Genomic DNA, 21,582 nt, shown 5'->3' on the forward strand with positions numbered 1-21,582 from the left:
CACAGACAATACCAAACAAATGAAATGAAAAAGAAGACATGTGGCTTAAGAAAAAAAAAAAACTATGACAAGTCCATGAAAACAAAACTAAGTCCATGATGAAACTAACTAAACAGAACCGTGACCCTGACAGATCACTGTAAAATAAATAAATTAATTAATTAAAAGTTACAAGTTTTAAATAAAACAAATGTAATTGGGGTACATTTTGCAAGAAAATATTATTTGTCTTTAATCTTTAAAATTCGGATTTAGTGTACTGTTTCATTATTTCTAAAATTTACAAGCAACTTCTGAGTGAAAATCATTTCAAATTGTTTTATCTGTTTTTTTTAAATCAGTGCTCACCTGTTACTTTGCATTTAAATCATAAACCAGAATTATTGTAGTAGCATTGACATTTATTGCTTTATTGATTTTTATCATAATTTTAAATCAGTTTTCATTTTTCTGTTTTAATTTTTTATTTTAGTTAGTAAGGTTTTCGTAAATTTTGTGTTTTGTCTTTTTTTTTAAATATGTTTTTAAATACATATTATACATTTTCATTTCAGTTTTAGTTATTTTAATACATCAACTTAAATTTTATTAAAATTAGAAAAATTGTCTCAGCAACTAGCTGAAATTAAAAGTAATGTGTATTTAATTTTATTTAAGGACACAAACAACACCTTAACAACCCTGCCATAAACTAATTTAAACCGGTAAATGCTTGCGGTTTCCTCTTTGTTCTAAAAAATAAAATAAAAAATACAACATGGACATAAACTACCTAATGAAAATGAGTATTAAAGCAATAACAGCTAATAGGCTATATAAAATAAAGCTACACTAACCTCATAGTGGAAATATTCTCCTCTATTCTGTATGTGTATGTATAATGTATGACATGATGGTTAAACCCATAAAGCATCATGAGCCTTTGGTCATTTCAGTGATATGCATGTGCTGCTCAGTTCTTATCTCGATCTGTGCTCAATGTTTCATGATAACAGAGGAATGTGACTTTCATTTGCCCCAGAGGAATCACACCTGACCATAAAAGACAAATCAGTGCATTAAAATCTGACCATGTGTGCATTACGGACCCAACATACCCTCTCTGTCTCATACTGCGGCATATGAGACAGAGCATCGCCACCGACACACACACACACACAACCTCGAGAGCTGACTACTACACATATGATGTGCACACATGCAGTCTAGATGGGCAGCACACTAGGTCCCTTGGAAGAGACCTGTATCTATACGTGTCTCAACATCTATAACAGCTCATAGCACACAAACGTCCATACACATCCAAAAATGTGCATGGCAAACATTTATAATTGTGATTCATTTCATATAAACCACAAAGAAGATTATGCCACTAAAGAATCTCATAGAATTTATTTTCTGTAGATCACTGACCTCGAAACATACACAATGATGCACATCTCTATATTTCATACTTGTGTTAAAGGAAAGCAGTCCATTTCATATTCTTCATAATTTGTGCATAATGTCATGCCAAAAACAACTATGTGTGCAAGACTGCAAATGAAATTTCTAACATAGTTTGAAAAATAATGGGATCAAGTAATAAAAATAAATAAAAAATGCAGAAAAAAACTAAATGCATTAATATTTCTGAACAGAATACAATATATTAATAATAATATACATCCTTATTAATTACTTATCTCTCTAAAGACACTAATTTATGGCAGAAAATGAATTAGTAATGCTGTAAAGGATAAACAAAAAACAGGAATGTGTTTATTGACTTAAACTCTTGAGATAACTATAGAATTGCAGTAATAGTTTAATTTAAAATTAATATTAAAAAGTACATTTAAGAATCCCAGGGCAGAAATTCAGTCATTAATAGGCTATTGAATAATATGTATGCAAGAGGCACAAATAAAATGGAAAAAAAGGAATGTTTATATAATTACATTCTTAAAATATAAAAAAAAGAATTCCATTTACAGTTTAATTTTAAATGCAATTGAAAATTTACATTATTGATTCTAATTTAGGATAGAAATGCCATTTTCAATGTTTTTTTGTTTGTTTGTTACTAAACTGTGAATAAAGAGCTATTTTTGACACTGAACACTTTTTAATATACTATCATTCCCATTTATGAATCTCACTGAAGTGACGAGGGTAAATCACTGATCCGTGTCCAGACAGATGCGGATCATTTTCGTTTGTCTTATTTGCATGAACTAGACAGCTGTCTTTTTCTGATTGTTTTAACGTCTATGTCAGCTGCAGAATCAAATTCCCTCCTCCTCCTCCTCCTCCTGTGATAGTGATCGCAGTGTCTGGGACACCTGAGGGCTTCGACTGACAGCCAGAAGCGGACTCACCTGTCCTGGTCAGGATGCTCGACATGCCCCACGCCACGAGCAGAACGCTGCAGACCAAACACACCTGCGCCAGCAGCATCTCCCTCCTCTTGCGCACTCTGAACATCTTGGCGATGATGGATTTCTTGGAGACCGTTGTCATGGTGTGGTCCTGATGCTGATGCTGCTCCTGACCCGCGGTGGTCATCGTTGCGGCTTCAATGAGCGGCGAAACCGGAGAGAGAGAGGGAGAGAGAGCACGATCAGAGGTCTGGATCCAGACACAGCTAACGCAGAATCCCAGCCTTCACCGTCCCAGATCCCTGCTCTCATCAGATTCCTTCCCGCCGCATTGCAACAACGCTGGAAACGTTATATTCCCGCATGCACGCATCCTGCGGCGCCGCGTGCGTGTGTGTCTGCCGTGAAGCGCGCGCGTGTGAATAACATCGGTCTCAGGTGATGTCCTTCGGTCCCTCTGCTTGCGAAAGCGTTCCCGCTCTTCCCATCTGGAACGTCGGGAACTTTGCGCTCCTCTGATGTCCACCGGAGACACGTGACGTTCCGCGATCCGGTGCTTTCACGGCGATCAGGCTGAAGCGACGCGTCACGCGCACCTACAGCGAGAGTGAAAGCGTCTCACGAGCGCTGACATGTTATCATGTGCATGCACACTTTCATTAATGCTGATATTCCAAATCTGGAAACCTGCATGAATATGCATATAGTAAATTATTATTATACAAGTCTAATTAGAAACTTCAAAATAGCATATGTTTAGAATAGGCTACTAATTCAAAGTTTTTTATTTCGATCATGTGTTCAATATTTCTAAAAGTGCAGTGCAATTTACAAAAGAACCGTGAACCCAAGCATATCTAGCTTTGAATGTGAAATAAATCCTATAAATACAGCTGTACATTTCTCTATGAAAATGTGCAAACAACACCGTTCAAAAGTTTGGTTCTTATTTATTTAGAAAAGTGATATTTTCATTCAGCAAGCAAACATGAAATTATTCAGAAGTGACATTACAGACATTAAGAATGTTATAAATGATTTCTGAAGATCATGTGACACTGAAGACTGGAGGAATGATGCTGAAAATACAGCTTTGATCACAGGAATAAAATAAATTTTAAAATATATTTAAATAGTATGCAGCTAATTTAAATTGTCATAATATTCTACAATATTATTGTTTTTTCACTGTATTTCTGATGCATTAAATGCCTTGGTGCGCAAAAGAAACTTAAAAAAAGAAAGAAAAAGAAAAACATTTTAAAAATCTTCCCAAAACTTCTGAATGCTAGTGAAGCTCATACACCTTAAATGAATATCTTTGGTTAAATAAACACAAAGTGTCAATTTAAAGGTATAGCTGACATAAAAATTTCAATTTGATGTTAACGATCTGTCTGTGCAAGAAACTGGACAGTATTTATATAGTTTTTTGAATAATTTAAATAAAAAAAATTATTGACTCTCAAAGCTGTGATTCCCATCCACTTACATTATAAGACTGACAGACTGCAACGGTTTGAGTTAAAAATCTCTGTTTGTGTTCTACTGAAGAAACAAAGTCACCTACATCTTGGATTCCCTTGGGGTAAGCAGATAAACATCACATTTTCATTTTTGGGTGAAATATCCCTTTAAGGGTGTGAATGTGTCACCAGAAGGTCAGATATGAAAGTGTGTGTGTGTGTGTGTGTGTGTGTTGTGTTATCTACCATTATTTCAGTTATATAATGACCTTGAAGATCAAACAATGGCTTCAGACATGCATGGTGCTTCATTTGGACATATACAATCTGCACTGCTACACTAAGTGTCACGCTTCATACCGTCGCCTAAAATCTCATCTATAAGCTGTTTATGAAGCTTTAAATAAAACAGCATTGTCATTTTGTGCAACAAAAACACACATTTACTTAGATGTCTGAATTGCTACAAATCGATCTAAGTCCAAATAAAAAACAACTGTATTTTCAAAATTATTACCACACACACACACACACATATATCTGTGTCCTTGTCCCAGGTATGCTGTCCTTTGCTGTTCAGCAGACAGAACCAACTCCTATTAACCAGCTTTAATAATGCCAGCGTTTGCCTTAATTAGCCCCGAATCATTGTTGAACTATAATTGCTTACCGTGTTCAATTAAATGCTGGTCAAGTTCATGATAATGGAAACTTTTCATTCTCCCTGCCAATACAATTATAAAGTATATACACACAGATAAATGTGAGATGTGACCTCCAGAGAATGAGGACGTTCACAGCCTCACCGTCACGATGATGCACTAGACTAGAAAAACACCTGGACACATCAGCATCATTCAGCTCAAGATCACACAGGTGTCCTACAGCAGAGAACCACATTCACTATCACCATCATCCACTAACAAATACATCAGAAATGCCTTTAATCTCACATTTGATCAATTGAAAGGATCGATGCAAAAGTAAAAGTCTCTCAAATTTCTTTCCGACCTCAAACTTTTAAACAGTGGTAACAATATTTCACAACAGTTTTTACTTTATTTTTAATCAAATAAATCTGAGCAGTAGAGACTTCTCTCAAAAAAAAAAAAAAAAAATCCTACCTACCCCAACTTTTTCAATTTACCGTCTGAGTAAATTAAAATAAAAACTCAGAAATAAAGAATAAATAAATAAATAATATATTGTTACTTGCTATTATTGCGGAAACACACAAAACTTTAACATTAGCATTTTATCACTGTTAATCTACATAATATTAGAAAACTGCACCTTTACGCTTAAAAATAAAGTTTTTTTAATGGAATCGTTGGTTCCAGGAAGAACCTTTCACATCCATGAAATCTTTCCATTGATCAAAAGATTTCTTGTTGTGTCATTTTAGATTATTTCACATGAATAAAAAAAGGCTATTTTTCCATAAAAATACGATATGTTTGCAAATATTTAAGAAACATGCTTAGTTCACATACTAATTTCTCAGAAAAACAATTCTACAGCCCATTATTTTATTTATTTATTTGTTATAATAATTATTTTTTTTTTTTTACCATTTTGGAAGCAACATCTGAAATGAGAAAACTCTTACAGCCAGTTATTCTAGTTTCAAATGTGTGTTCCATGTCAGAATGTGTGTTTTTGTTTTTGTGACTCCGCCCACAGCCAATTAAACAATTGTGTTTTGACAGCCCATGTTGCTAGTTGGAGGAAAACACAGCCTATTGCAGCCACTGAAGCCAGCAAACAAAGTGGGTCAGAGTTCCCAGATTCTACCCAACAAAAAAAAGTCTCAGCATCCATCTAAAAAAGCTCTATGACTAGAGAAACAAAGCTCTGCAATATTTAGAATTTGGACTGCAGTACACATTTCAAGCACTTTTGTTCATTGAAAGGTTGAGGAACCAAAAAATGGTTCTTCTATTTTTTTTTTACCTTTAAGAAACCTTAAGGGTCTGCAACATTAGCCTAAAGCAGAGACAACAGAGATATTTTACTATGGCTTAAGATGAGACCTTAAACACTTGACATTTAAATGGAAGTAAATAGCAGCAATATTGATTTAAAGGGACAGTAAGTAGGAATTACTCCCATCTAGTGGTGAAATTGTATTTTGCATTCAAACTAATTTTGCTCTCCAGCGCCTCGCTTTTTCAAATGCGCGTTGCATCTACGGTAGGCAATATGTACCAAAAAGCTTTGACGGGATGTCTTCTAATAGCACTTCGTCGAGTTTTCCTTCAGGTGAACAGGTGTGTTATTTCAAACAAACCGCAACATGACAACTAACAAACGAATGTTACAGTATGAATTACTGACTGTGGAAAACATGAAATATTTTAATTAATAGTTATGTCTTCTTTATTCGTTATATTTTCTGAATAATGTGCATTGTTAGATATAAAAAAAATATTGTAATATAGACTGTAACACTGACTTACCTGTCGAGAAGAAAACTGGCCACTTCAGCGTCTCTTTTGAAATCTTTATCAAGAATTAGCTCTTTCCACCTAGAAAAAGCTTCCCCGACATTAACTCTTGTTTTCTGTAATCTACGGTCACGTTTCCTTTTACGTTCTATTTTTGACTGTTTTGGCGACGATGTTTTCTTCTCCTGTGGCGCGGCATATGTATGGTCCATAATAAGAATGCAATCCAGACTTTTAAACTTGCCGGTGCAGTTTCAAGCGCCTCTCACTGCTCTGCACCTGCGTTTCTGGCTCTGACCGAAAACGCGCTGTGAAAACGCGTTGGCTTAGTACTTTTTGTCCCTCTCTGCTATTATAGTTTTGCAAGATGGCGGAACTACATGGAAGCCTCCGTCGACCTACCCGTCCCATGTATATAAAGATAACAAATTCTTCATTTACGAGGATTAGTTTAAACATTGGCATAGGTATTTGTACACCATTGAGGGCATATTTATGAATAAAAATATTGATTTTAGATAATAAAATACCTAAAAAGTTACTTATTGTCCCTTTAACATTGAGTTGGAGTTGTTCGTTTTGCTCTTCGTTGTATTACTCGATGTGTTCGGTTGTCTGTGTCTCAGGAGATCAGGAGATGTCCAAGGCTCTGTCACAGGAACATTACACTTCTGCGATCTTGTGCCACGAGCATCCAGCAGCGGATAAATCCATTTAGATGACGTCTGACAGACCTGCATGAGAGTTTCACACCAGAGTCAAGGTCATCTGGATAATGAACAAACATATTAATTCATACTTCATGAAAACATCATAATTCATGAAGTCACATTTTGCGTGCAAAAGCCTACTTTAGAAAAGTTATTATTTTTCTTGCAATCTTTATCAGAATTATGACACACTGTGATTACATTGTGCAATTATTTTCATGACAATTAACTCTGTAAAGCCTGAAAAATGATATGATATGGTATGGAAATGATATTCAGAATTTTGAATTTTGAATTTTGATTCAGATATTTATTGTCCTAGGGCTATTTTTGACTTACATGATTTTTCGAAGTAGACTTGGCAACCTGTATGGATGCTTTCCCAATTATTTCCCAACTTAAATTATTTGTATTTCTAGAAAAATGCAAAATGACAGTTAGGGCGGTGCTGTGGTGGGCGAGTTTGTAAAAGGCCTTTTGCTTGCTAAAAAAAAATGGATGAACTATCAATTAGAGAACAGAAGTCATAGGGTTTATTTTATGCAACTTTTTCAGTAGTTTTATTATTTTCTAGCCTTAGAAATTTGCATATCAAATATGATACAGGCTTTTCACATGCCTGTAATGCACCTAAACGTTTCTACTGTAAAGTAATAATTGTAATAATTTAAGCTTGGAAAATAGCCTATTTCTCTATTGCAATGAAATACACATGTTTTTGATGTCACAGACTGTCCCACCGGTGCACTCCAAATTTAATGCATCCACAAGCTTCTTGCATCACTGGCAGTAAGATCAAATATTCATCATAATCACGAGGCGCAGTCACGGCGGCGTGCTGGGGTTTGTTTGGACGGCACGCGCGCACATAAACATGTTCACAGAATAAACCGTGTCATCCTGTGCCAGATTCATTACACGCTAAACATCTCCCCTCCAACGCTAATGATTACAAACCTGCGGGCCAGTGAACACTGACCTTTAGCACTGCACTCTCAGTCTCATCTGCTCATTATCACGCCAGCTGAGGAAGAAGAGGACCAGGATGAAAATGAGACTGTTTTTGTAATGCAGAATCTCTAAATGTGTATTTCGAGACTCGGTTTACTGCAGCTGCCTATTCATTTGAATGAAAATCCTGCCTTTACTGCAAACATGTTACAATTTGTTAACTACTAGTGTTCACTGTAAGAAATAATAACAGAAATCATACTGGCAGCTCATTACCAGGACATTATCAATCAGTTCTACACAGGGGCAGATCTAGAAAAATATTGGTGGCGAGAAGGGGGCAGGGATTTTTGAGGGGTGGCAACATATGGCAGACATATGTATATACTGAATTTAGTCACAGTTATCACAGTTTGATGATAAATATATGTGCACACTACAAAAGGGCACAGGCTATCATTTACAAACTTAATCTCATGCAATCAGTGTCTTGCATTTGAAACAGTTCATTTAAGGAATAAGTGACCATACCCCATAAGCACCACCACACTCACTAATGCATACAGTATGCATCGACATGTCATTAAGAGCATTATAAAAGTTTCAGTGTTATCAGTATGTCAATTTATTATAAGAAACACAAGATTTTAACAGCCAATGACATTTACAGATGGGGAGACTCAACTGATTTTCTACTGTTTAGTGTTAATCATCATCTAACTCAACCAGTCAAGAGCTACATTTAGCCTTAGATGTAATATGAATATAGTCCCTGAAGCATAGGTTTTATTATCTGACAATAATAATAAATAAATAAACATTATAGGCACAAATACAAATGTACTTTTAGAAATTGTTTTTGGAAAATATAGTGTTATTGTTTTGGCAAGCTTGAATTAAAACTTCTATGAAAACTTGTGTGATATTCCTTTAAAATAATGTTTTAGTATATCTTTTTTAAAGTAGGCTATATTTTACTGTGCAATTTCTTACATAATTTATTTGAGTTAGACCAGACTTTTATTTTGGTGAGTTGTAGACAGAGTTTCTGTGTTTTTTAATTAACTATTATTATTAGCTATTAAGCCTACTTGAAGTATAGCATACTCTATTATGCAATAGTACTATATTTCTGTTTAAATTTCTTCAAGCTATACCGAAATGTTATTTTGACAGGTTGTCATAAAGACATTGCTGTTTCTGTCAGTCTGTGTATACGATACGAATGAATGACGACAGTTTTATCAAATGAAATGGTGAAATCCTCTCATAGCGTGCTGACGTGCACATGTGTAGCCTATAGTGAAGAGCTGAAAACACCACGCATGCTTCAGTGTGTGTGTATGTGTGTGTGTGTGTGTGTGTGTGTGTGTGTGTGTGTGTGTGTGTGTGTGTGTGTGTGTGTGTGTGTGTGTGTGTGTTTAGTACAGCACACATTCCCAGAGACGTGTATAACAACACCTTCAGGGCCGCTGCTGGCCAAATGTGTGTCCGGAGCAGGATTGTATTGTTGTGCCCCCCTTCCTCAAATATGATGATGAAAAAAAAAACACCTACTATAGAGTGAAAAAAGAACTTTAATCAAATAAAAAACTAAATGAACAAATTGTGTTATTTACAAATCCCAATTGTAGCTCTCGATATTTACCTGTGGCCAGGGGCATAGCCATCTTTTCAGAAGTGAGGGGGACAGAAATTACACACACACACACACATAAAATATTACGATATAACATTTCTGTAATATATATAGCCTACCAGTCAACAGATTTTTTAAAAGTAAGATTTTTAATGTTTTGAAAGAAATCTCTTCTGCTCACCAAGACTGCATTTATTTGATCCAAAGTACAGCAAAAAAGTAATATTTTGAAATATTTATACTGTTTAAAATAACTTTTATTTTAAAGGTAATTTATTCCTCTGATCAAAGCTGTATTGTCAGCATCATTCCTCCAGTCTTCAGTGTCACATTAATCAGAAATCATTATAATATGATGATTTGCTGATTATCAATAGTTAAAACAGTAGTAATTTTTTTCAGCATTCTTTGATAACTAGAAGGATCCACAGATCTTTTTTCAGATTCTTTATAAATTATGGAAATTCATACTTTTATTGATCAAGGATTCTTTAAATTGAAGTGATGATAAAGACATCATTTTACAATGATTTGTACATGATTACAGAGATTTCTATATCAGATAAATGTTGCTCTTCTGAGCTTTCTATTCATCAAAAAAACCTGAAAAAATTCTACTCCGTTGTTTTCAACATTATCATAATACAAGGTTTTTTGTTTGTTTGTTTGTTTGTTTTAGCAGCAAATCAGAATATCAGAATTATTTCTGAAGGATTGTGTGACTGGAGTAATGAAGAAAAAAAATCAGCTTTGAAATCTCAATAAATTACATTTTGAAATATATTAAAATAGAAAACAGCTATTTTAAATAGGCTAGTAAAAATATTTAATTAATTCACTGATTTGCAGTACTTGGATCAAATAAATGCAGGCTTGGTGAACAGAAGAGACTTCTTAAAAAACATTAACAAGCTTACTGTTCAAAAACTTCTGACTGGTAGTGGATACTATAGGCAACTTTAATTTTTCTCTAATCTCTAGCTTTTAATTGGCTTAGAAATATATAACTGCTGGAAAATAACAAATATTGATTTGTTTATACACTACAAACACTTTTTATCACATAAGAAGGCAGAATAGTTTCTATACTGTAATACATGCTATATCAATTAGCACTACATTGTTCATATACTTTATCACCTGTTGGAGATTTTTTTGGACTTTAAAAAAACTAATCTACGTCCCTGGTTCACACAAGGGGAATCTGCTTTTAGTTTCTAAATATGCCGCTCGCAGTTGGAATCAGCTTCCAGAGAGATCAGATGTGCTAAAACACTAGTCACATTTAAATCTAGATTAAAACTCATATGTTTAGCTGTGCATTTATTGAATGAGCACTGTGCAATGTCCGAACTTATTGCACTTTATTTTCACTCTTTCTTTATGTAAAATAATTTTTTAACTGTTTTTAAATTCATTTTAAGTAATTTTTTTAATCATTATAAAAGTTTTAAAATTGCTTGTTTTATTTTTGTTATAATTTTTCTTTATGATTATTTTACTTTCTTTTATGTGAATCACTTTGAATTACAATTGTGTATGAAATGTGCTATATATATATAACACACACACACACATACACACACACTACCGGTCAGAGTTTGGGATCAGAATGATTTTTTATGTTTTTTTGTTTTTTTTACAGGAATTTATTTTACTCATCAAGACAGCATTTATTTGATCAAAAACACTGGAAAACATGTAATATTGTGAAATATTATTAACATTTTTCTATTTTAATATACATGAAGGTGTAATTTATTCATGTGATGTGCAGCTGTATTTTCAGCATCATTCCTATAGTCTTCAGTGTCACATGATCTTCAGAAATCAGAATAATATGACGATTTATTATTAGAATTATCAACAGTTTTGCTGATAAATATTATTTTGGAATCTGTGATACTTCTTTCAGGATTCTTTGATGAATAAAAAGTTAAAAAGAAGAGCATTTATTTAAAATAGAAGACTTTTCTAACAATATTCACTACAGTTCAATAGTTTGGGGTCAGTAATTTTTTATCCTTTCTTTTTTTATAAGAAATTGTATTCTTTATTAGATTTTAGAATCTTTTATTCAGGATGTGTCAAATTGATAAGAAGTGATATCAAAGATTAATATTGTTAGAAGAGATTTATATTTTGAATAAAAGTTGTTCTTTAAAAAAAAATTATACATTGAAGAATCCTTAAAGTATCGCAGTTTCCAAAATAATATTTGGTAGCACAACTATTAATAGTTCTAATAATAAATCATCATATTTTCATGATTTCTAAAGATCATGTGACACTGAAGACTGGAGGAATGATGCTGAAAATACAGCTGCACATCACAGAAATGAATTATATTTTAAAGGATATTAAAATATAAACCATTATTTTATATATTTTATTTTGATAATTTTGAATTATTACTGAAATACAAACTTTTTTTTGTTTCAAACAGTTCATTGAACAATAATAAATGAAGTACCTGAAGCTGACAATGAAGTAAATGTATAATAATTAGCAAAGATGATTAATTTAGCGCTGTAAACGTGCGTGTGAGTGGCAGAGACGCGCCGCGGAGCGTCAGACGCGCGTGAGGACCAAACTGTCACGGTTGGGTTTGGGAAAACACAAAGAGAGGGTAGATCCAAATGCAGGTAAGGGTTTTTATTTAAACAGAGGGGTAACTACAAAAATAAACAGTCATGAGAGACAAACGTAACCAAAAGAGGGAACCGGATGAAACGGGGAACTCGGAAGAATGAGAAGGTAGAGGAAGTCTCGGGGGAACGAGAGCATGAGACACATAGGGTAAGGACTCCATGATGACAACAGAGAAAGACAGCTCTATATAGGGAAACTAATGACAGAGTATAGTCAACACCTGTGCGATTCTAATTGGAGTGCAATTACTGTGAAGACACGACCAGACTAGCGGAATTAAAGTGCCTATGGTGAAGTGCCTAAGGGGAAGTGAGCTCACTAGGGAACACCCAGGAAAACAAAGACTGGCAGCGTGACATTACCCCCTCCCTACGGAGCAGCTACCAGATGCTCCACCTAAACCCAGGAAAACCCCAACAGAAAAAGAGGCAGGAGGGAGGTGGAACGGCGGCGGACCAGGGGGAGGGACGGAGGGACAGAAAACAGGGACAGGAGCAACCAGGAGGAATGGAAAGGTGCAACACAAAACAAGGAGTCCAGGAGGGAGGCGGACAGGTGGAGGCTCAGGGGGAGGGAAGGAGGGCCAGACTAAACTAAAAGGAACAGACAGAAACAGAACTCAAAAAACACAAAACATAAGTCCATGAAGGGCATGTTGAGGCGTCCACCAGGACGGAGCAGATGACCACCACATCTTTGTGGTCGAGGCCGGAGTCCACCAGGGCGGAGCGGAAGACCACCACGGCCTTGTGGTCAAAGTCAAAGCCCTCCAGGACGGAGCGGACGACCACCACGTCTTTGTGGTCGAGGCCGGAGTCCACCAGGGCGGAGCAGAAGACCACCACGTCCTCATGGTCACCGCCGGAGTCCCCCAGAGCGGAGCGGACGACCACCACGTCCTCGTGGTCACCGCCCGAGTCCCCCAGGGTGGAGCGGACGACCACCACGTCCTCGTGGTCACCGCCAGAGTCCCCCAGGGCGGAGTAGAAGACCACCACAGCCTTGTGGTCACCGCCTCGGGAACTGTATCAGGCACCGCCTCTGGAACAGCCTCGGGCACCGCCTCGGGAACTGCATCGGGCACCGCCTCGGGAACTGCATCGGGCACCGCCTCGGGAACAGCATCGAGCACCGCCTCGGGAACTGCATCGGGCACCGCCTCGGGAACAGCATCGGGCACCGCCTCGGGAACTGCATCGGGCACCGCCTCGGGAACTGCATCGGGCACCGCCTCGGGAACTGCATCGGGAACTGCATCGGGCACCGCCTCGGGAACAACATCGAGCACCGCCTCGGGAACAGCATCGAGCACCGCCTCGGGAACTGCATCGGGCACCGCCTCGGGAACAGCATCGGGCACCGCCTCGGGAACAGCATCGGGCACCGCCTCGGGAACTGCATCGGGCACCGCCTCGGGAACTGCATCGGGCACCGCCTCGGGAACAACATCGAGCACCGCCTCGGGAACAACATCGAGCACCGCCTCGGGAACTGCATCGGGCACCGCCTCGGGAACTGCATCGGGAACTGCATCGGGCACCGCCTCGGGAACAACATCGAGCACCGCCTCGGGAACAGCATCGAGCACCGCCTCGGGAACTGCATCGGGCACCGCCTCGGGAACTGCATCGGGCACCGCCTCGGGAACAGCATCGGGCACCGCCTCGGGAACTGTATCGGGCACCGCCTCGGGAACAGCATCGGGCACCGCCTCGGGAACTGCATCGGGCACCGCCTCGGGAACTGCATCGGGCACCGCCTCGGGAACTGCATCGGGCACCGCCTCGGGAACAGCCTCGGGCACCGCCTTGGGAACTGCATCGGGCACCGCCTCGGGAACAGCATCGGGCACTGCCTCGGGAACAGCATCGGGCACCGCCTCGGGAACTGCATCGGGCACCGCCTCGGGAACTGCATCGGGCACCGCCTCGGGAACTGCATCGGGCACCGCCTCGGGAACAGCATCGGGCACCGCCTCGGGAACTGCATCGGGCACCGCCTCGGGAACAGCATCAGTCACCGCCTCGGGAACTGCATCGGGCACCGCCTCGGGAACTGCATCGGGCACCGCCTCGGGAACTGCATCGGGCACCGCCTCGGGAACTGCATCGGGCACCGCCTCGGGAACTGCATCGAGCACCGCCTCGGGAACAGCATCGGGCACCGCCTCGGGAACAGCATCGGGCACCGCCTCGGGAACTGCATCGGGCACCGCCTCGGGAACTGCATCAGGCACCGCCTCGGGAACAGCCTCGGCCTCCGGAGCAGCACCGGGCACCGCATCGGGAACGACCTCGGCCACCGCCCCGGCCTCCGGAACAGCAACGGGAACCGCATCGGGAACGGCTTCGGTCACCGCCTCGGCCTCCGGAACAGCAGCGGGCACCGCCTCGGCCTCCAGAACAGCAACGGGAACCGCATCGGGAACGGCCTCGGCCACCGCCTCGGGAACAGCATCAGTCACCGCCTCGGGAACAGCATCGGGCACCGCCTCGGGAACTGCATCGGGCACCGCCTCGGGAACTGCATCGGGCACCGCCTCGGGAACAGCATCGAGCACCGCCTCGGAAACTGCATCGGGCACCGCCTCGGGAACAGCATCGGGCACCGCCTCGGGAACTGCATCGGGCACCGCCTCGGGAACTGCATCAGGCACCGCCTCGGGAACAGCCTCGGCCTCCGGAGCAGCAGCGGGCACCGCATCGGGAACGACCTCGGCCACCGCCCCGGCCTCCGGAACAGCAACGGGAACCGCATCGGGAACGGCTTCGGTCACCGCCTCGGCCTCCGGAACAGCAGCGGGCACGGCCTCGGCCTCCAGAACAGCAACGGGAACCGCATCGGGAACGGCCTCGGCCACCGCCTCGGCCTCCGGAACAGCAGCGGGTACCGCCTCGGCCTCCAGAACCGCAGCGGGCACCACATCGGGAACAGCATCGGGCATTGCCTCGGCCTCTCGAACAGCATCGAGCACCTTCTCGGGAACAGCCTCGGCCTCGGAAACAGCATCGGGCACCGCCTCGGGAACTGCATCGGGCACCGCCTCGGAGACTGCATCGGGCACCGCCTCGGAGACTGCATCGGGCACCGCCTCGGAGACTGCATCGGGCACCGCCTCGGCCTCCGGAACATTAGCGGGCACCGCATCGGGAACGGCCTCGGCCACCGCCTCGGCCTCCGGAACAGCAGCGGGCACCGCATCGGGAACAGCCTCGGCCACCGCCTCCGGAACAGCAGCGGGCACCGCATCGGGAATGGCCTCATGGACGGCAGCCGCCCGCTCGGGAACGTTCTCCGGGTCCTGAGGAACAGTAGCTGCCTGTCTCCTCCTCCGCCCTCTACGATGGAGAGTCGGTGGCGTTGAGTCGGCCATCTTGTGCTGTGGTGCTGGGCTGGCGGCCATCTTGAGCTGTGGCGCTAGGCTGGCGGCCATTTTGGGCTGTGGGGCTGGGCTGGTGGCCATCTTGGGTTGTGGGGCTGAGCTGGCAGCCTTGTCTGGAAACTCTGGTGTGGTTGTTGCATTCCACTGAGCACGATGGTGCAGGTAATTGGTAAACCCCCAAAAGTCCAGGATCTCTAACCCCTTCATCTCCCATTGAGGTAAAGGATCATCCAGGCAATTATTAAACCAATCCTTTAGTGCTGCATCATTGTAACCTAACCCGACTGCCAAAGTCCAAAACAATTGCGCCAGGCCACCCACCTCCCTTCCCTCTTGATGAAGGGTGGTTAAGTTCCGGAATCTCCCCCTCCGTTCCTCCATGGTGGCTGGGGAACCGATTCGAAATCTCACACCGCTGGATCTAGGCATGATGGAGTCCTTCTGTCACGGTTGGGTTTGGGAAAACACAAAGAGAGGGTAGATCCAAATGCAGGTAAGGGTTTTTATTTAAACAGAGGGGTAACTACAAAAATAAACAGTCATGAGAGACAAACGTAACCAAAAGAGGGAACCGGATGAAACGGGGAACTCGGAAGAATGAGAAGGTAGAGGAAGTCTCGGGGGAACGAGAGCATGAGACACATAGGGTAAGGACTCCATGATGACAACAGAGAAAGACAGCTCTATATAGGGAAACTAATGACAGAGTATAGTCAACACCTGTGCGATTCTAATTGGAGTGCAATTACTGTGAAGACACGACCAGACTAGCGGAATTAAAGTGCCTATGGTGAAGTGCCTAAGGGGAAGTGAGCTCACTAGGGAACACCCAGGAAAACAAAGACTGGCAGCGTGACACAAACACAGCAGAACGGTTGGAAACTTCACTCCTCTTATTATTTCTCTTTTACTATAGCGATTTATTTTTAGATACGTGATCTGAGTCTTTCATAGAGTTGTAGAGTTATTAGAAAAATAGAGTTATTTTTTTACATTCTTTGGTCGAAGTTTTCAGATTGGGACTTCGGAGCCTGTTCGCGACTCTGTTGATTCAGATCGGCACTTCGGAGCCTGTTCGCGACTCGGTTGATTCAGATCGGCACTTCGGAGCATGTTCGCGACTCGGTTGATTCAGATCGGGACTTCGGAGCATGTTCGCGACTCGGTTGATTCAGATCGGCACTTCGGAGCCTGTTCGCGACTCGGTTGATTCAGATCGGCACTTCGGAGCATGTTCGCGACTCGGTTGATTCAGATCAGGACTTCGGAGCAGGAAGTGTTTGTCAAACAGTTAATTTGTGATAAATGAATATTTGACCTGAGGCTTTTTTTTAACCTGTCGATGTGATTTTTAAATGATTTCAATGACTTTTGGATGTCAATACTTGTTGTACCTCAGTTGCATGTGTTGTGTTTTATGAATTGTGGATGGATTAATCAACTGAGAAATAAAGTTGAACATTAATTATCATGAACTCTTAAATATGATCATGAAAAGAAAAAGTAATATTGCATATAAAATTATATCTAAGTATGAACTAACTTGCGCAATGCAGTAAATATTCTTACTCTACCCTAAATCAGTGAAAAAATGTATGGCTCAGTTTACAGAAAAGTGTACGTCACACATCCTTTCATTATGATGCAACGAAGTTTTCTCCTCAGATGAGTATTTAACATCTTTATTATTGTGGGGATTAGTGTGTAAGTCAGAATTTGGGATCAAAATGATTTTTAATGCTTTTTTTTCTTACTGGAGTTTACAAATAAAAACTGCATTTATTTGATCAAAAATTCTGTTAAACAAGTGAAATATTAACAGCAAGTAAAACAACATTATTTTTTATTTTAATATACATTAAAATCTATTTTATTTCTGAGATTTTCAGCATCATTCCTCCAGTCTTCAGTGTCACATGATCTTCAGAAATCAGAATACTAAGATGATTTATTATCAGAGATGTGCTGCTGAAACTGTGATACTACTTTCAGGATTCTTTGATGAATGAAAAGTTAAAAAGAAGAGCATTTATTTTAAATAGAAGACTTTTCTAACAATATTCACTACAGTTCAATAGTTTGGGGTCAGTACATTTTTATCCTTTCTTTTTTATAAGAAATTGTATTCTTTATTAGATTTTAGAATCTTTTATTCAGGATGTGTCAAATTGATAAGAAGTGATATCAGAGATTAATATTGTTAGAAGAGATTTATATTTTGAATAAACGCTGTTCTTTAAAATAAATTGTACATCAAAGAATCCTTAAAAAAGTATCGCACATTCCAAAAGATTATTTGATAGCACAACTATTAATAGTTCTAATAATAAATCATCATATTTTCATGATTTCTAAAGATCATGTAACACTGAAGACTGGAGGAATGATGCTGAAAATACAGCTGCACATCACAGAACTAAATTATATTTTAAAGGATATTAAAATATAAACTATTATTTTATATATTTTATTTTGATAATTTTGAATTATTACTGAAATACAACCTTTTTTGTTTCAAACAGTTCATTGAACAATAATAAATGAAGTACCTGAAGCTGACAATGAAGTAAATGTATAATAATTAGCAAAGATGATTAATTTAGCGCTGTAAACGTGCGTGTGAGGGGCGGAGACGCGCCGCGGAGCGTCAGACGCGCGTGAGGACCAAACACAGCAGAACGGTTGGAAACTTCACTCCTCTTATTATTTCTCTTTTACTAAATAAGTGATCTGAATCTTTCATAGAGTTGTAGAGTTATTAGAGAAATAGAGTTATTTTTTACATTCTTTGGTCAAAGTTTTCAGATATGGACTTCGGAGCCTGTTCGCGACTCGGTTGATTCAGATCGGCACTTCGGAGCATGTTCGCGACTCGGTTGATTCAGATCGGCACTTCGGAGCATGTTCGCGACTCGGTTGATTCAGATCGGCACTTCGGAGCATGTTCGCGACTCGGTTGATTCAGATCGGTACTTCGGAGCATGTTCGCGACTCGGTTGATTCAGATCGGCACTTCGTTGCCTGTTCGCGACTCGGTTGATTCAGATCAGGACTTCGGAGCAGGAAGTGTTTGTCAAACAGTTAATTTGTGATAAATGAATATTTGACCTGAGGCTTTTTTTTAACCTGTCGATGTGATTTTTAAATGATTTCAATGACTTTTGGATGTCAATACTTGTTGTACCTCAGTTGCATGTGTTGTGTTTTATGAATTGTGGATGGATTAATCAACTGAGAAATAAAGTTGAACATTTATTATCATGAACTCTTAAATATGATGATGAAAAGATAAGGTAATATTGCATATAAAATTATATCTAAGTATGAACTAACTGGCGCAATGCAGTAAATATTCTTACTCTACCCTAAATCAGTGAAACAATGTATGGCTCAGTTTACAGAAAAGTGAACGTCACACATCCTTTCATTATGATGCAACGAAGTTTTCTCCTCAGATGAGTATTTAACATCTTTATTATTGTGGGGGTTAGTGTGTAAGTCAGAATTTGGGATCAAAATGATTTTTAATGCTTTTTTTTCTTACTGGAGTTTACAAATCAAAACTGCATTTGTTTGATCAAAAATTCAGTAAAACAAGTGAAATATTATTATGAAGTAAAACAACATTATTTTTATTTTAATATACATTATAATCTATTTTATTTCTGAGATTTTCAGCATCATTCCTCCAGTCTTCAGTGTCACATGATCTTCAGAAATCAGAATAATAAGATGATTTATTATCAGAGATGTGCTGCTGAAACTGTGATACTACTTTCAGGATTCTTTGATGAATGAAAAGTTAAAAAGAAGAGCATTTATTTTAAATAGAAGACTTTTCTAACAATATTCACTACAGTTCAGTAGTTTGGGGTCAGTACATTTTTATCCTTTCTTTTTTATAAGAAATTGTATTCTTTATCAGATTTTAAAATCTTTTATTCAGTATGTGTCAAATTGATAAGAAGTGATATCAAAGATTAATATTGTTAGAAGAGATTTATATTTTGAATAAAAGTTGTTCTTTAAAAAAAAAAATATACATTGAAGAATCCTTAAAGTATCGCAGTTTCCAAAATAATATTTGGTAGCACAACTATTAATAGTTCTAATAATAAATCATCATATTTTCATGATTTCTAAAGATCATGTGACACTGAAGACTGGAGGAATGATGCTGAAAATACAGCTGCACATCACAGAAATGAATTATATTTTGAAGGATATTAAAATATAAACCATTATTTTATATATTTTATTTTGATAATTTTGAATTATTACTGAAATACAAACTTTTTTTTTTGTTTCAAACAGTTCATTGAACAATAATAAATGAAGTACCTGAAGCTGACAATGAAGTAAATGTATAATAATTAGCAAAGATGATTAATTTAGCGCTGTAAACGTGCGTGTGAGGGGCGGAGACGCGTCGCGGAGCGTCAGACGCGCGTGAGGACCAAACACAGCAGAACGGTTGGAAACTTCACTCCTCTTATTATTTCTCTTTTACTAGATACGTGATCTGAATCTTTCATAGAGTTGTAGAGTTATTAGAGAAATAGAGTTATTTTTTACATTCTTTGGTCAAAGTTTTCAGATCTGGACTTCGGAGCCTGTTCGCGACTCGGTTGATTCAGATCGGCACTTCGGAGCCTGTTCGCGACTCGGTTGATTCAGATCGGCACTTAGGAGCATGTTCGCGACTCGGTTGATTCAGATCGGCACTTCGGAGCATGTTCGCGACTCGGTTGATTCAGATCGGCACTTCGTTGCCTGTTCGCGACTCGGTTGATTCAGATCAGCACTTCGGATCCTGTTCGCGACTCGGTTGATTCAGATCAGGACTTCGGAGCAGGAAGTGTTTGTCAAACAGTTAATTTGTGATAAATGAATATTTGACCTGAGGCTTTTTTTTAACCTGTCGATGTGATTTTTAAATGATTTCAATGACTTTTGGATGTCAATACTTGTTGTACCTCAGTTGCATGTGTTGTGTTTTATGAATTGTGGATGGATTAATCAACTGAGAAATAAAGTTGAACATTAATTATCATGAACTCTTAAATATGATCATGAAAAGAAAAAGTAATATTGCATATAAAATTATATCTAAGTATGAACTAACTTGCGCAATACAGTAAATATTCTTACTCTACCCTAAATCAGTGAAACAATGTATGGCTCAGTTTACAGAAAAGTGAACGTCACACATCCTTTCATTATGATGCAACATAGTTTTCTCCTCAGATGAGTATTTAACATCTTTATTATTGTGGGGGTTAGTGTGTAAGTCAGAATTTGGGATCAAAATGATTTTTAATGCTTTTTTTTCTTACTTTAGTTTACAAATCAAAACTGCATTTGTTTGATCAAAAATTCAGTAAAACAAGTGAAATATTATTATGAAGTAAAACAACATTATTTTTATTTTAATATACATTATAATCTATTTTATTTCTGAGATTTTCAGCATCATTCCTCCAGTCTTCAGTGTCACATGATCTTCAGAAATCAGAATAATAAGATGATTTATTATCAGAGATGTGCTGCTGAAACTGTGATACTACTTTCAGGATTCTTTGATGAATGAAAAGTTAAAAAGAAGAGCATTTATTTTAAATAGAAGACTTTACTAACAATATTCACTACAGTTCAGTAGTTTGGGGTCAGTACATTTTTATCCTTTCTTTTTTATAAGAAATTGTATTCTTTTTAATTTTAGAATCTTTTATTCAGGATGTGTCAAATTGATAAGAAGTGATATCAAAGATTAATATTGTTAGAAGAGATTTATATTTTGAATAAAAGTTGTTCTTTAAAAAAAATTATACATTGAAGAATCCTTAAAGTATCGCAGTTTCCAAAATAATATTTGGTAGCACAACTATTAATAGTTCTAACAAAAAATCATCATATTTTCATGATTTCTAAAGATCATGTGACACTGAAGACTGGAGGAATGATGCTGAAAATAC

General features: G+C 39.1%; 1 protein-coding gene across 1 annotated transcript in view; it reads right to left on the minus strand.

The window, feature by feature from the left end:
* The window catches only part of slc24a4b (solute carrier family 24 member 4b), a 34,353-nt gene extending 31,659 nt beyond the window's left edge, over positions 1-2,694 (minus strand). Inside the window, exon 1 of the mRNA XM_026290516.1 lies at positions 2,361-2,694. Coding sequence (XP_026146301.1) covers positions 2,361-2,547 — 187 coding nt within the window. The 5' untranslated portion in view covers positions 2,548-2,694. The remainder of the gene's footprint in view (positions 1-2,360) is intronic.
* Positions 2,695-21,582: the final 18,888 nt, after the last annotated feature.

Source organism: Carassius auratus, chromosome 20 (genome assembly GCF_003368295.1).
Source record: "Carassius auratus strain Wakin chromosome 20, ASM336829v1, whole genome shotgun sequence".
NCBI classification, from domain to species: domain Eukaryota; kingdom Metazoa; phylum Chordata; class Actinopteri; order Cypriniformes; family Cyprinidae; genus Carassius; species Carassius auratus.